Here is a 13,941-nt window from a genome sequence, read left to right on the forward strand (position 1 = left end):
TAAGATCATGGCATCTGGTCCCATTACTTCATGGGAAATAGGTGGGGAGACAGTGGAAACAGTGTCAGACTTTAATTTTTTGGGCTCCAAAATCACTGCAGATGGTTATTGCAGTCAGGAATTAAAAGACGCTTAATCCTTGGAAAGAAAGTTAAGACCACCCTAGATAGCATATTAAAAAGCAGACATTACTTTGCCAACAAAGGTCCGTCTGGTCAAGGCTATGGTTTTTCCAGTAGTCATGTGTGGATGTGAGAGTTGGACTGTGAAGAAAGCTGAGCACCGAAGAATTGATGCTTTTGAACCGTGGTGTTGGAGAAGCCTCTTGAGAGTCCCTTGGACTGCAAGGAGATCCAATCAGTCCATCCTAGAGGAGATCAGTCCTTGGTGTTCATTGGAAAGACTGATGCTGAAGCTGAAACTCCAGTACTTTGGCCACCTGATGCGAAGAGTTGACTCATTGGAAAAGACCCTGATGCTTGGAGGGATTGGGGGCAGGAGGAGAAGGGGATGACAGAGGATGAGATGGTTGGATGGCATCACCGATCGATGGACATGGGTTTGAGTAAACTCCGGGAGTTGGTGATGGACAGGGAGGAGTGGCATGCTGTGATTCATGGGGTCGCAAAGAGTCGGACACGACTGAGCAATTGAACTGAACTAATCACCTAGTTATTTCCCAGGATGTCTGAACCATAGCTACTCTATTTTGACTTTTAATTGTAAAATTTTCCTTAATAGACAAAGCAGATGTCACCATTAATGATGTCAGTGTTTCTCTAGGTATGAGAAGATGCAAGTATTGGGACTCATAAAATCTTCTCCTGAACAGATCTAACCATATGAAGGCCTGTTCTGCCATTTTTTCCCAGAGCACAGAGTGCCTCTTTCCTGATTTTCACCCTGAATTCCTTTCAGGGGAGTTGAAGGTCAGCAGTTGCAGTGGCCATGATTTAATCTTTGTAGACATAGATGGCAAGTGTCAATTTTCAGTTGACAGAGCCCCTTTTTGCTCATAAACTTGAGTATGATTTTGAGCGGGGCATTTCATGACCATTTTATCCCATGGTGCTGAGAATATCCATTTTCAGCTTTGGCAAAGATTTTGTTGACAGGCCACTCAATGTGTTGTTACTGGACTAGGCCATAAAACAGTATCCAAAATTCTCTGAACCACCTGTTTTACTATCCTCTTGGTCCAGGAAAATATTCCCTCTTGTTGCTTCTTCCCATATCTAGAGTTACACTGTTACCATCATCATTCTCATATGGAACTATATATTATTTTATCAGAGGCTTCAGTCACACATTTGGCAGTGTAAGAAACAGCAATTTTGTAAAACAGGTGAAATACAAATAACATAGGCAGCAGGATTAGTAAAGTCATAAGTAAGACTTAAGTTAAGAGCTTGCATTTGATGTAGCCAGTATGTCCCAGGGCATCTGACTTAGTCTACTCTGTATGAATCTTTATCTTCCAGGCAAATTATATATTGGCACTGTCTATAGGCACATAGCCCAGTTTTCTAGTGTTACTAGACTGATTCTCTTTAGTATGATTTAATTGTTTCCAACATAGAGGAGACTTTAAACCTAAATTACCATAGCCTGGTGTTATCTTTATAAATCCATCCCATAACTGTGGGAGGTTTTTTCCTTTGCTGAAACTTTGCTTGTTGCTCTGATTGAACTTGAATAATAAAAGAAAACTCAAATGTATGGCCAGAGTCAGAGCAGGCATTATTAATTGGCCAGGTGAGGAGATCCCATCTAGTAATATCAATAGTGACCTGAATATGACTATAATTTTTTTTTAAGTAAATTTTCTCAGGGCCAACCAGTTAGAGCCTTGTAGTAGAGAAATTTACTAACGTAACCCAGAACTAGACAGGTAATTGGCCACAAACCCAACAATTGGATTGATTTCTAAAACTACCATAGGATCAAGCTTTTGATAGAAAAGCATTTGATTTATATGCAAAGGTCTAAGAAGTCAAGAAAACATTATAAATGATCATACAAATCAGGTCCAACATCTTGGGCAAGCTGTCTACCTCTGATGTCATCATTTTCTCATCCTGGTGTAGTGTAGTTTCTCCTCCGTTTGAGCATCATTTTAAGGTGCGATCAGGTCAGCTGTCTTCTCTATAGACCAATCCAGTATAGTGGCCTTCAGTTTCATTGTGCATGAGCTAGTTAAGAATACCTGATAAAAAAAGTCCTTCCGTCCAGGTTGGAGACAGTCCCTTAAATTATGTCTTTTTCCAGTCCTGGTTGCAGGTCATGAGGCATCTGATCTTCATCCAAAGATAGATTTCAGAGATAAGCTTCAGAAACAAACCTAGGGTGTTCTTTAAGAATTCTATTAAATTTTACATTAATATCACATAACAGCAAAGAACTATCCAAGAAATGAGTCTTACTAGACACAGACCTCCATTAACAAACTGGGATTTAACATTTATTGAAACATCTTTTTCTCCCTAAAATTACCCTCATTTTTATCAAATATAACCAAATTAAGACTAGTTTGTTTGCAAAATAGGTCTGTTCTCACTAATTTTTGTCTGGTTATTTATATAACCATAATTGATCATAGACTTTTTCTTTTGCTGAAACATTTAGAGTCACAGACTGAACTTTTAAAAGAAAACAGTGCTGGGAAACTCACACCAAAGGCTTATCACAGATTTCGCCTAATAAATCTAGGTGAATTCTTCTCTTTTTAAGGTCTCAAAAATTCCTTGAGATTTTATACCTGTTAGTGAGTTAAAGTTTCTAATTCATTTGATAAACTTACTGGAAACCTAAGAGTTTCCAATTTCTGGAGGAGTCAGATAGAAAGAAAATATAATTGTTTTGTTTATAATGTATAGGAGAAGGCAATGGCAACCCACTCCAGTACTCTTGCCTGGAAAATCCCATGGAAGGAGGAGCCTGGTAGGCTGCAGCCCATGGGGTCTCGAAGAGTGGGACACGACTGAACGACTTCACTTTCACTTTATAATGTATAATTGTACCAAATTATTGTCATAATTAGTTTGAGAGGAAGGTTTTCCCTACTCCCGGAAAACACAGGATTCAAACCTGTAATTTTTCAGATAGAAATCATAAAAGTTATAAGCATATTCACTGGTTCATTCAGTCCTTTTGTTAACTTCTGTGAAGTCATTAGGTTTTCCATTAGAATACCAGGACATATCAGAATGTTAAGAACTCCATATAATTTCTAGCATATCTATATTAGTAATTTTACCACACATTATAATATGAGAGCATTTATTTGATAATATTTTTCATGTAATTTAACCAACCAAATAAACACAATTAGTTGAATATCTCTCTTTGGGATATTTCAGGGGCCTTCTGAAGCACCCCCAGAGAAGGCAATGGCAACCCACTCCAGTACTCTTGCCTGGGAAATCCCATGATGGAGGAGCCTGGTAGGCTACAGTCCATGGGGTCGCGAAGAGTCGGACACAACTGAGCGACTTCACTTTCACTTTTCACTTTCATGCACTGGAGAAGGAAATGGCAACCCACTCCAGTATTCTTGCCTGGAGAATCCCAGGGATGGGAGCCTGGTGGGCTGCCATCCATGGGGTCGCACATAGTCGGACATGACTGACGTGACTTAGCAGCAGCAGCAGCTGAAGCACCCCAAATTTAGCCAGAGGTCAGAAAAACTTCAAAAAAATTCGATTTAGGAAGTTTTGTCAAAAAAATCAATTAAAAAGGTTTAGAACATTTGGCAAGATTTAGTCAATGTTGATGGGTGTATCATTTAGCTTGTTGACGTGTCACAATGGGCATAAATACCGAGGCTCAAGGTCTAGTGAAAGTCGACTCTGCCATATTGACCTAGTTGGCACTAACCAGTTTTCCTATAGCTGTGTCATTTCTAACAAAATTCATTTATCTAACTAATTGTAATCCAATTTTTAAAAAATCCTGATCATGCATAACTCTTTTTAGTATTTTTTCGTATCTTTTTTTTTTTTAACAGAAAACACACTTCCTACTTTCCGTTAGCAACCAAGAACTAACTTTTATATTAGCATTTTTAGATTGGTGAGCATAAATACCAGTGATAATTTTGAAAACCCTTGCTTTCTTAAAACATTTTAGGATGGCACCAAATGTTATTCATTTATAGTCCCAAATCTCTTTAGTTTTTCTGGAAAAGGACATCAGTGTTGAGTAGTAAATGTTTCAAAATTTAATTTTTTTGGAAATGACCTAACTATTCAACAGATTTCTAACACTTAGTTTAGCACAACCCTTAGAAATTCAAGTTACCCCAATCTAGAGAGACTATTTTAGACCGATATTCCTAAAGCATAATTATTCTTAATAGAACTTATCTAAAAGCGCATATCTCATTTACATTTTTTCAGAAATTTCTTCACTTGTGATAATTGCCTTATTGACAAACTTGTAACAGATATGATAATATTTAGCTTATATTAAACCTAGGTACAATGAAAATATTCTACTTAATGTTAATTACTCTAAGATATCCCTATGTTAGATAGGTCAACAAACAAACATTAATATCAGATATTTAATACTGAACATTTACCTGGAATTACCAGGTTCACATGAACCTGGAATTTATTGTTTTATTTAGAATTATTTGATTTGTAAGCGCTTACCTTTCTTTAAGGCAATTAAATAGAGCTCATTTACGAGTTAATCTAAAAAATATTATCCAGAGACAAAGACATACCAAGACATATTTAGACAGACACAAGGCAAGATCTAGCTTCATTTTCTAAGCTTAGTCATGAATTAGATATTATAATATCAAATTTACTAGTTTATAAAAAACAGTTGGAATAAATAAAATTTTTACAGGCTTTTTCACATTTTCCCTCAGTGTCAGGAGTTAGAGATGGTCTAGATAAGTGTTCCTGAGAGCCCTGGTCTCAAGGAACAGGGAAAGAAAATCAAGTACTAACAAAATGGCAGCAGGTCTAAACCAGATGGTAGCCAGACAAAGCAAAATGGCCGTCAAAAATCACAACACAGAACACAGAGTTAAAACACACATATAGACCTGGCAGTCCTCATCAGACACTCCCTTAAATACAAGAATACAGTCTCTCAGAAAACCTCCTATAGAGACACAGAACTTCAGATCCAAGTACTAACAGAGTAAATGAAAATATCTCAGGTCTTCAAACATTTCAAAGGGAGGAAAGGAAGCCAGGTTGAAAGAAGAAGGGGGAGAAGGCAGGAGAGGGCGGCAAAAGGGGTGACCTTACAGACGTCTCCTGCCACCTGCAGATACCAGGCATTATGGGACATTACCCTGGGCCTCCAGAAAAGGGAGAACTGGAACTTGGCCCCACCAGAAACCAGACCAAAACAGAACCAGAATTCGAGTTCTCTGCCAAGAGGAGGTGATCAGTCTCCAATCCTCAGCTCAGGCTGAGGCCCTTTGACCAGATTCCTGCGTTCAGGACCAGGGGACTAGAAAAAAGGGGAAGGATAGGAAGGGTTAAGGAGAGGAAAGATGAGAGGGGTCAATAAAACCTCTTGTCCCTTACTGGTCAGGGCGCTCTGGCTAGTTTTCCGCGTCAGGAGGAGACCAGGGACAAGAGGGTCTCAGTTGCGGTCGCTGGGTCTGGTCCTTTGGCAGGCAAGCTGGCCCCTGAGTACCCCGAGTGGTCAGGATGTCAGTCACAGTGAAGAAGAGTCCCACCAGAGTCCTCATTTGTTGCAGGAAGGGGGACCCCTTCCAGGGCCCGAAACTGGGCTCTTGTCTAACACTTGGAAATGAACTGTCCGAGGAGACACATCTGCTGACAAAGCAAGAAATCTTACTGGGAAAGGGGACCAGGGTGGAGAGCAGTAGGGTAAGGGAAAGCAGGAGAACAGCTCTGCCATGTGGCTCAAAGTCTTGGGTTTTATGGTGATGGGATTCGTTTCCGGGTTCTCTTTAGCCAATCCTTCTGACTCAGAGTCCTTTCTGGTGGTGCACCCCTTATTCAGCCAAGATGGATGCCAGAGAGAAGGATTCTGGGAGGTGGTTGGACATGTGGTGTCTCCTTTTGACCTTTCCTGAACTCTTCCAGTTGGGGGTAAGCTTTTCAGTTTCGTGTTCCTTACGAGGACCTCCTGTTGTAAAGCAACTCATGCAAATGGTTACGATGGTGCCTGGCCAGGGTAGGCAGTTTCAGTCAGTGTGCTTCCCCTAACATTAGTAAGACCAGGACAGGGAGCTGAATTCAGGCCTTCTGGCTGCACGTTCTAAGCTTCCCCAGTTGAACTGATGGATCCAGAGCCTGACACAAGGACTGAAATTCTGGGTGTGTGAGGCCATTATGATCAGTTGGCTCCGTCCGGAATTGATCCAGGTCTTGTAGGCTAATAGGCTATGGGGAAAAGAAAAAGAAATAAATAACTGACCAACTGGTTGCAGAATAATGCTTTTCATTCCCTCAGAGATTCTCCTTCAGTTGCTTCAAAGTCAGATTCTGCCTTCCTCTGAGGGAAGGACACACCTGTTCTTTTTTTGCATTCTTTTCCCCAGCTCTTGCTGAACTCCTCCCCTGACTCCATCAGCATCATCACCTGTCCCTGCTGCCACCACCGTCCGCGACAGGGACAGAAGTCGCAGGACACAAGGACAAGATCCAGGAGTGAAAACCCAAGGCCTTTCCGCCTTGAACCCAGATCCATTCGCTAACGCAATGCGAGGCTCCCTCACAGACAGGACCCAGCTCCATGTTCCTCCAGCCCAGGAGTGGACACACACCCAGCTCCTTTCTCTCCTCATTTCTTGGCCTTCTCACCCACACAAGTACCTGCTCCACTGCCCAGTTCCACCTCAACCCTGACCTCCACCTCCTGCAGCTCCCCTCCCCCTCATCCCCAGCCCTGAGCCAGCAGCTCCGAACTGGAAAGCCCATCCAGAGGCCCAGGGGACAGCAGCCCTGTCTAGGAACACTGGGCTGCCCCGGACTCTCCCCGACCGGACCCTGGAGCACTGCTGGCCTCGCCCCAACCCTCACTCTCTGCCCAAGCTCCTAGGCTACACTTGGCCTTTCCTGCTCCTTCCTGGGAATCCCAGCTCCACTCCAAGTGCTGGGCTGGGCTGAGGCAGAGCAGGCCCTCCTGCCTTGCTCAGCCAGGGAGTCAACCAGGACCCGCCCTCACTACCTGCAGGGGATCTGCTTTTCAATGTGGATTGGGGTTCTTGAGAACTTCCCCAGAATGAGGCTGTACCTGGCCTCCTCTGCACCCTGGGACTGCCATCCCACCCTCCACCTCCCAGCAGTAGCGCCCCATTTGAATTCCTGTTTCATTCAGTACGCATGGAATCCTATTAAGGTCTGCCACCTGAAATCATAAACAATTTTATTGAACACTAAAAAATTCAAAAGTGATTTTGAGATGATTGTCACAGTTTTCCTGGCAAATGCCCCAATACATACAAGACAACCATTTATGCCCCAGAGGAACCAGAATTTATGTTCCCCAGATAAGAGCGGGAGAAACTACAGATCTGCTGGGTCCCTGCTCTGGGTGCTACACGGACAGAGTCTGCTGCTGTGAGAACTAACCATCCCTGTATGCCCAGGCCAAAGGCTGACTGATAAGAGAATTAGGTTTGGGGATAAGAAGTCATGCTCCCAACAAGGCAAATGACACAGAAGAAGTGGCCTTGACAGAAGCCGAGTCTCTGCCACCTTTTTCCTGTTCCACGTTTGCCTTTGCTCTTTGCCACACACAAAGCTCTGCTTCTCTTTTCCTCTCCCCTCAACCCACTCTATGATGGAGAAGTCAAAGTGACCATCCCTTCCTCCAAATTAACAAGGCAGTGACCACCTCGAGCAAGGGAACTGACTCAGGGGGCAGGGTGAGGCCACGGAGTGCAGACCCAGTGCCCTGCTCTAAAGAGCCCTTGGACTGTGTCCCAAGGGGCTAGGTAGGAAAAACCTGGAGATAGGATAAACTCAGTGACCCCAGTTGCCTGAGGATTGACTGGTCTTCTCTCCTCAAATGGTCAAGGGATATCTACCAGTCCTCCATATTATGGGGAAGGAGAGCCCAGCTAGCATGGGGACACTTGATGGGAACCTGAGAAAGGTGCAGGCTGGGAGTGATCCAGCAGACATTCAACACAGAAGATGGTTCATGGAGGAGGAATTTGAGAGGCTGCAAGACATCTCTAAGTGGGGCCTGGCAAGGGCACATCACATGCAGTTTGAGCCTTATGATTCTTTCACTTGGATTCTGAATAATGACGGAAAACCCGGGGGGAAGAAATGCAGACAGGCACATAGGTCATCGCCTTTCCTCTGAATTCCTCTTCAGGTTTTTATCCCCTCCTCACCAGGTACAGACACTTTACTAAAGATTCTCTCTGATTCCTGGATCACCTAGACGCTCCTAACCAGCACATAATCCAACACGTGCTCCCCAGACAAGCCGCAGTGAGCCTGACAGAAAACAAAGAGAGCTGAGAACAGAGCAGGGAGCCGAAATCCTCATCGCTGCCGAATCTCACCCAGAGCACCCCCGCCCAGATTTCTCACCTGGCCTCCCTGTAGCTGATGCTGTCATCCTGTTAATATACTTATAGACACACACACAAAATCCGATGAGAGCAAGAGCAGCAACAACAGTGATCACAATGATCCACAGTGATCTCTGGTGCACCAGGGTCTTTCCTGAAAAGAAAAGGACCTTATTATATACAAGCCGGGCACCCCAGAGCCACAACCTGCTCTCCTCTCCCTGACCCTGGCCTCTGACCCTCCCAGGGTCACAACGCCCTCCAGGCTCACCCCAGTCTCACCCAAGGGTGCGAGGTGTGTACTGTGATTCCCGCTGTGTCCCACAAGGCACTTGACCCGCTGCTCCTCTCCTTGGGGAATTATTATGGTTTCCCAGGTATAGTAGGTCCCGTTGCCATCAGGCAGGACACCCCCAGACTCCTGGGTGTCCCGGCTCATGGGTTCTTCGTCCCGAAACCAGGCCACTGAGATATTCCGGGGAAAGAAGCCAAAAGCCCTACATGTGAGGTGGACCATGCCCTCCGAGTCCTGGCTGCGGGTCACATTCACGGCTGGTGGCACTGTGGGGAGAGGGCACAGAGCCAGTGAGGCCCGCGGCCAAGCCCTGCTCCCTTGAAGGAAGACGGGGTGCACAGGGCTGCTACTCCTCACTGTCACCTCTGGCTGAGCCCTCTTCCCCCCAGGCCTGCTCCAAGTCTGTTCTGCACCCTGGGGCCCAAGTCCTCTGGCGGGGAAGGGGAGGGGTGGGATGGGACTCATTCTCTTGGATCCACTGTTGATGCTGGGGAGGGGGCTGTGAAGGGTGGGCTCCTGGGAACTAGAGGGAATTTTCTGGATCAGGCAGCTTGGGAGCCAGGGGCCCATCCCCATCTAAGGGTCTCCTCTGCTGTCTGACACCCACCTCCCCTCATACAGTTTTCTATCAGAGGACCCGCTGCGCCCCGGGACGATTGTCACAGAAGCAGTTCATTCCCCCCCCCCCCATCTTTCTACAGTGGATTTAACAGAACAGGAAAAAAACCCCAGGACACCATGCCAACAGAGCACATATGTGCCCAGAGGACAGGGAGGGTCTCCGTGGGCAAGTCGGGATCGGTGGCTTTAAGATCGGGGCAGAGGAAGGGCCTGGCCCAGGGTCAGTACCTGTCCTCTCCATGAAGCCCGTCCAGGATTCCAGGTAGCCCCGCAGTCTTCCACAAAGTTCTCCCTGCACGTGGGCCCGGAAATGCTTGCTTAGAAAGCCGTCTGTGTCCCAGGACTTCTCCATTTCCATGGCCAAGGTCCGAGCCGAGGACTGGGGCCTGGCACATCCGTGGGCCTCTGGGTAGCAGGAGAGGAGGAGCTCCCCATCGAAGTGGAGAAGCCGGAAGCCCCGGGGGTGGCTGTCTTCACGGATCTCACAGCCCACGGTCTCCTGGAGGGAATGTAAGCCTGCCCCATCCCCACCCCCCGAGCAGTGACTCCTCTGGTCCCGAGGGCCTCTGTTCTCCTACCCAAGTGAGAAAGTCCAGATAGAGGGCTCCCCCCGCTCCCCTCCATGTCTTCCCTGTGCTGCTGAACTCACAGACCCCAATTCCTCACCCCCATCCCCAAATTCAGAGGAAAGAGGCCCGTGCTCTGGGCTGCAGACCCTCCTGGAAAATGGCCCACAGGACTCTCACCCCCTCTGCCCTCTCACCTCTTTTCTCCTCCTGCAGGGACAGGATTTCTGCTAGAAGTTTCCTGAGCTCCTTCCAGGCCTCGTTCAAGTCCTTGGACTCTGTCTCCCACATCTCTGCTCCCAGCCTTTCAGCCCACTGTCCCTGGGGCTCTGCCCTCCACTTCGTGTCATCAAAGTGCAGGAAGGCCTGACCATCCAGGTATCCCTCAGCAAAAAATCTGGCCTGCACAAAGCCATCCCAGGACAGCACCGTAGTGTTGTAAGAAAGCCTGTGGGATCCTGGGGAAGGAGGAACCGCAGATGAAGCTGCTTTCTGGAGACAAGTGCACATCAGGTGTTTAACAGACAAGTTCTGTGTCCTGACCTACTCCAGGTGCTGAGGATGCAGAACAAGCATGGGTTCAAGGGACCAGAATGAGGATTTCCATATAGGAAAAATGGGAAAGAGAAGGAGGGAGAGGGGAATGGAGGAGTGGAGGAAGAGGGTGGAGATGGACACACATGTAGGACAAGTGCCAGGGCAGGGAGGCGTTGGCTCTCTAAGGGTCTAGGCAGGAGGGCAAGGGGAGAGGCAGGAAGAGGGAGGAGGAGGTGGAGTCAGAGGGAGGGAAGGGCAGTGTCAGACCCAGGACCAGAGGGATCCCTGGTCAGAGGGGGGTCAGGTGAGATGGAGAGCTGCCGCCCCTGGTGCAGGCTCATCATGGACAAGGCGGGCTCCAGGGAGGCTGAGGCAGGAGGCAGAGGGGTTGAGGGGCTGGGCTGTGGCCCCAAAAGAGATGAAGGTGGGCCAGTAACCTGGGGGAGGTGAAGGAGTGGGTCTGGGCCCAGAGTGCAAAGAGGCCTGGTGAGGCCACGGGTGGGGGCTGTCCCCTGGGAGGAGTCAGTCCATGTGCACAAAGGTCATGGGAATTAGGAGTAGGGTGGCAAGAGAAGATAGAACTGAAGGCCAAGGTGCACACTGGGAAGCACCTACGTGGTGGGAGGGGTTGGAGGGAGTGACGTCACACCTCCACGGAGGGTCAGGGTCAGGCATCCAGCAAGCAGGAGGTGGGGGCCTGGGAGAAGACTGCCTGTAGGAAAGGCCTGTGACAAAGTGGCATAAACAAGGATTTTGGATACAAGACTGAGGTAGTGAGAGCCCACTGGGCTCATGGAACCAAAGAGAGGGTGATGAAGGCTAAGGAGGTGGGCAGTGGACCAAGGGCAGTATTCCTACTGTGGGGGAAGGGAAGAGACTGCAGAGGAGATGAAGTGAGGGCCTGGGATTGAGGGGCAAGGGATGAGCATGGCTCAGGGGTGACCCCCGCCCCCATCTTGGGTTAAGGTAAAGACAGAAGAGGAGGGACGCCCTGGGTGAGGAAGAGTGAGGGTAAGGTGGAGATTCTGGGCACCAGGGGGCCTGTGATTGATGAGAACTTGGTGAGGGTCCAAGGCACTCGGACAAGGCTGGGAGCAGGGCAAGGTGCCATGGGGGGAGCTGCAGAGGGACCAGGGAAAGTGGAGTCCAGCACCTGTGGCCTGGAGAGTGGAGGAATCCAGAGGGTGGTGAGGTTCAGGATGCAGGAGTGGGGGAGGGGCCGTGTTGGGTTAAAGGCCCCCCTTGGAAGAGGGCCAAGAGCAGGTGCTTGCACGGGGGCAGAGGTAGGAAGATGGGTGTCAAGTGGGGGACAGGTCCTCCCCCAGGGGCTGGGCTCTGTGCTCAAGGCCCAGGGATCATTGGCGGGAGAGCTCCCTCCTGGTGATGATAATAGGGCATCACCTATTTGGAGTGGAAATCCATGGGTAAAAGTCATCCCAGGAAAAGTAAGGTTAGTGAAAGCTGAGGGGAGGTAGAAGCCTTGCAGGTGACCGATCCTCGCAGGAAAAGACCCATGAGGGGACGGGGTGGGGGGGGGTGACCTGTAGCGGGAAAAGGGATGAGGGTGGGGACGCCCTAGGAAGAGCTCAGAGAACGAAGAGGGGAAGGGGCAGCACGGAGCGGGGAGGGCAAATCCGGAGGGGGCTCGAGGGCCAGCAAGGGAGGAGGTAGGAAGAGATTCAGTTGTGGGACCACAGGCACAGCGGAAAATTAGAGTTCACGTTAGTGGGGGAGGGGGGAGTAAGGGAGGAGGGGAGGAGAGACCACGGAAACCGCAGGAAGAATCCTTTGGTTCCAAAGCCTTCAAACCTAACCTCCGTCAGTGATTCAGGAGAAGCCACAGTGCCCATAGCAGTAGGAAGAGTGTGGATCGAGCTTGCCCCTTCCCAGAGGCCCGGGTCACTAGAAGAAGGGCCCTAACTCTCGGGGCTGAGGACCCTTAACGCCGCCTGCCTGGAAACTCCTTGTTTCCAGCCGCCAGAAATAAGAGACGGCAGAGCTAAGAATAGGAGAGGGCAGCTTTCAGGGGCCGAAGAGGGCGCCCCACAGACGGCTAAGAAGTGATCGCCTGAGCCTGGGACCTGGAAGAAACTTGGGCGCCATTCAAGAGAGCAGCGGGGCGGGGGAGGGGGAGCGACAAGGAGCGGGGTGGGGACCAGGCTGCCTTGTCAATCAGGGGAATCTGAGGGCCGAGACTTGTGATGAGGAGGAAACCCGGGGAGGGCAGGTAGGGCAGGGAGAGCAGAGGCTAGGAACTGGAAAGAGACTGAAAAGCGGGATGCAGCGCTCGCCAGACACCGAGTGAAGTTCCCGGCCGCTCCTTGACCTTACACCCCACCCCACCCCCGGCCCTCACCTTCCTCCCACTCCCCCAACTCCTCTATTCGCCCAACCCCCGCCGCAATTGAGACGGTCCCCGCGACGCTCACCGAATCCCATCGAATACTAACCACACGGACCCCTGAAACCACCCCGGGCTCCGTCCGGACTGAGACCTCAATGAACCCCACTCACCGGCGGCTGTACGCAGGAGCACAAAAAAGGCAGCTCCGGCTAGAAACGGCCAGACAAGAGAGAGCCCCATGGCCCAGATCTTGTCTCCCTGCCAGAAGCTCCAGGACCGCACGAAAACTGGCGGACCCGAGGAACCGCGGCGGGGAACTGAACCGGAATTCAGGCTGACAAATCCCTTTCTGCGCGTGGCCGGCTCCCGGCCCCGTCCCCAGCCCTGCCCCAGGCCCAAGATTAACAGTTTCCCTCGGCTCCTCCCTGGAGAATCCCATGGAGGGAGGAGCCTGGTAGGCTACAGTCCACCCGGTCGCAAACAGTCTGAGACGACTGAGCTACTTCACTTCACTTCACTTCCGCCGCTCAGTTTTACTCTGCCTCTCATTACTAACCATTCCACTAAGATCCTTATGCAATACTTTTGTTATGGGCCCAAATGTCATGCCTCAGAAAGTTTTAACATTTCTTAGATTTCGCATCATTTTTGTTAATTACTTTGACCATCATAATTTACTTAGCAGGTCAGAGAGTGGGTCCTTTCCCAACCTAGAGAGATTCTTTTTCACTGCTAAAGCTCAGAAGTGATAGGAGGCATAGAGTGGTTGGAGTCTGCCTCCCAGTGCAAGGAACATGGGTTCCATCTTGCTCTGGGAAGACTCCACAGGCCCGGGAGCAGCTGAGCCCCTGTACCAACTGGGCTTCCCAGGTGGCTCAGACGGTAAAGCGTCTGCTGTAATGCAGGAGACCTGGGTTCGACCCCTGGGTCGGGAAGATCCCCTGGAGAAGGAAATGGCAACCCACTCCAGTACTCTTGCCTGGAAAGTTCCATGGATGGAGGAGCCTGGTAGGCTACAGTCCATGGGGTCACTAAGAGTCGGACACGACTG

At 49.1% G+C, this 13,941-nt stretch overlaps 2 protein-coding genes across 14 annotated transcripts in view; one reads left to right on the plus strand and one right to left on the minus strand.

The window, feature by feature from the left end:
• The window catches only part of LOC122697304 (BOLA class I histocompatibility antigen, alpha chain BL3-7-like), a 210,274-nt gene that overhangs the window by 164,667 nt on the left and 31,666 nt on the right, over positions 1-13,941 (plus strand). The window lies entirely within an intron of this gene.
• The window catches only part of LOC122697302 (MHC class I polypeptide-related sequence B-like), a 183,139-nt gene that overhangs the window by 127,031 nt on the left and 42,167 nt on the right, over positions 1-13,941 (minus strand). The window contains exons 1-5 of one of the 5 annotated variants that reach the window (XM_043907946.1): positions 13,061-13,346; positions 10,207-10,467; positions 9,672-9,959; positions 8,810-9,088; positions 8,547-8,681 (exon numbers count right to left, since the gene is read on the minus strand). The exons of 3 other annotated variants lie outside the window; for them this stretch is intronic. In XM_043907946.1, the coding sequence (XP_043763881.1) occupies positions 8,547-8,681; positions 8,810-9,088; positions 9,672-9,959; positions 10,207-10,467; positions 13,061-13,130 (1,033 nt within the window). In that variant the 5' untranslated portion in view covers positions 13,131-13,346. Of the gene's footprint in view, positions 1-8,546; positions 8,682-8,809; positions 9,089-9,671; positions 9,960-10,206; positions 10,468-13,060; positions 13,349-13,941 lie in introns of those variants that run through there. One more of the 5 variants, XM_043907947.1, reaches the window with a different exon arrangement.

Source organism: Cervus elaphus, chromosome 7 (genome assembly GCF_910594005.1).
Source record: "Cervus elaphus chromosome 7, mCerEla1.1, whole genome shotgun sequence".
Lineage (NCBI taxonomy): Eukaryota > Metazoa > Chordata > Mammalia > Artiodactyla > Cervidae > Cervus > Cervus elaphus.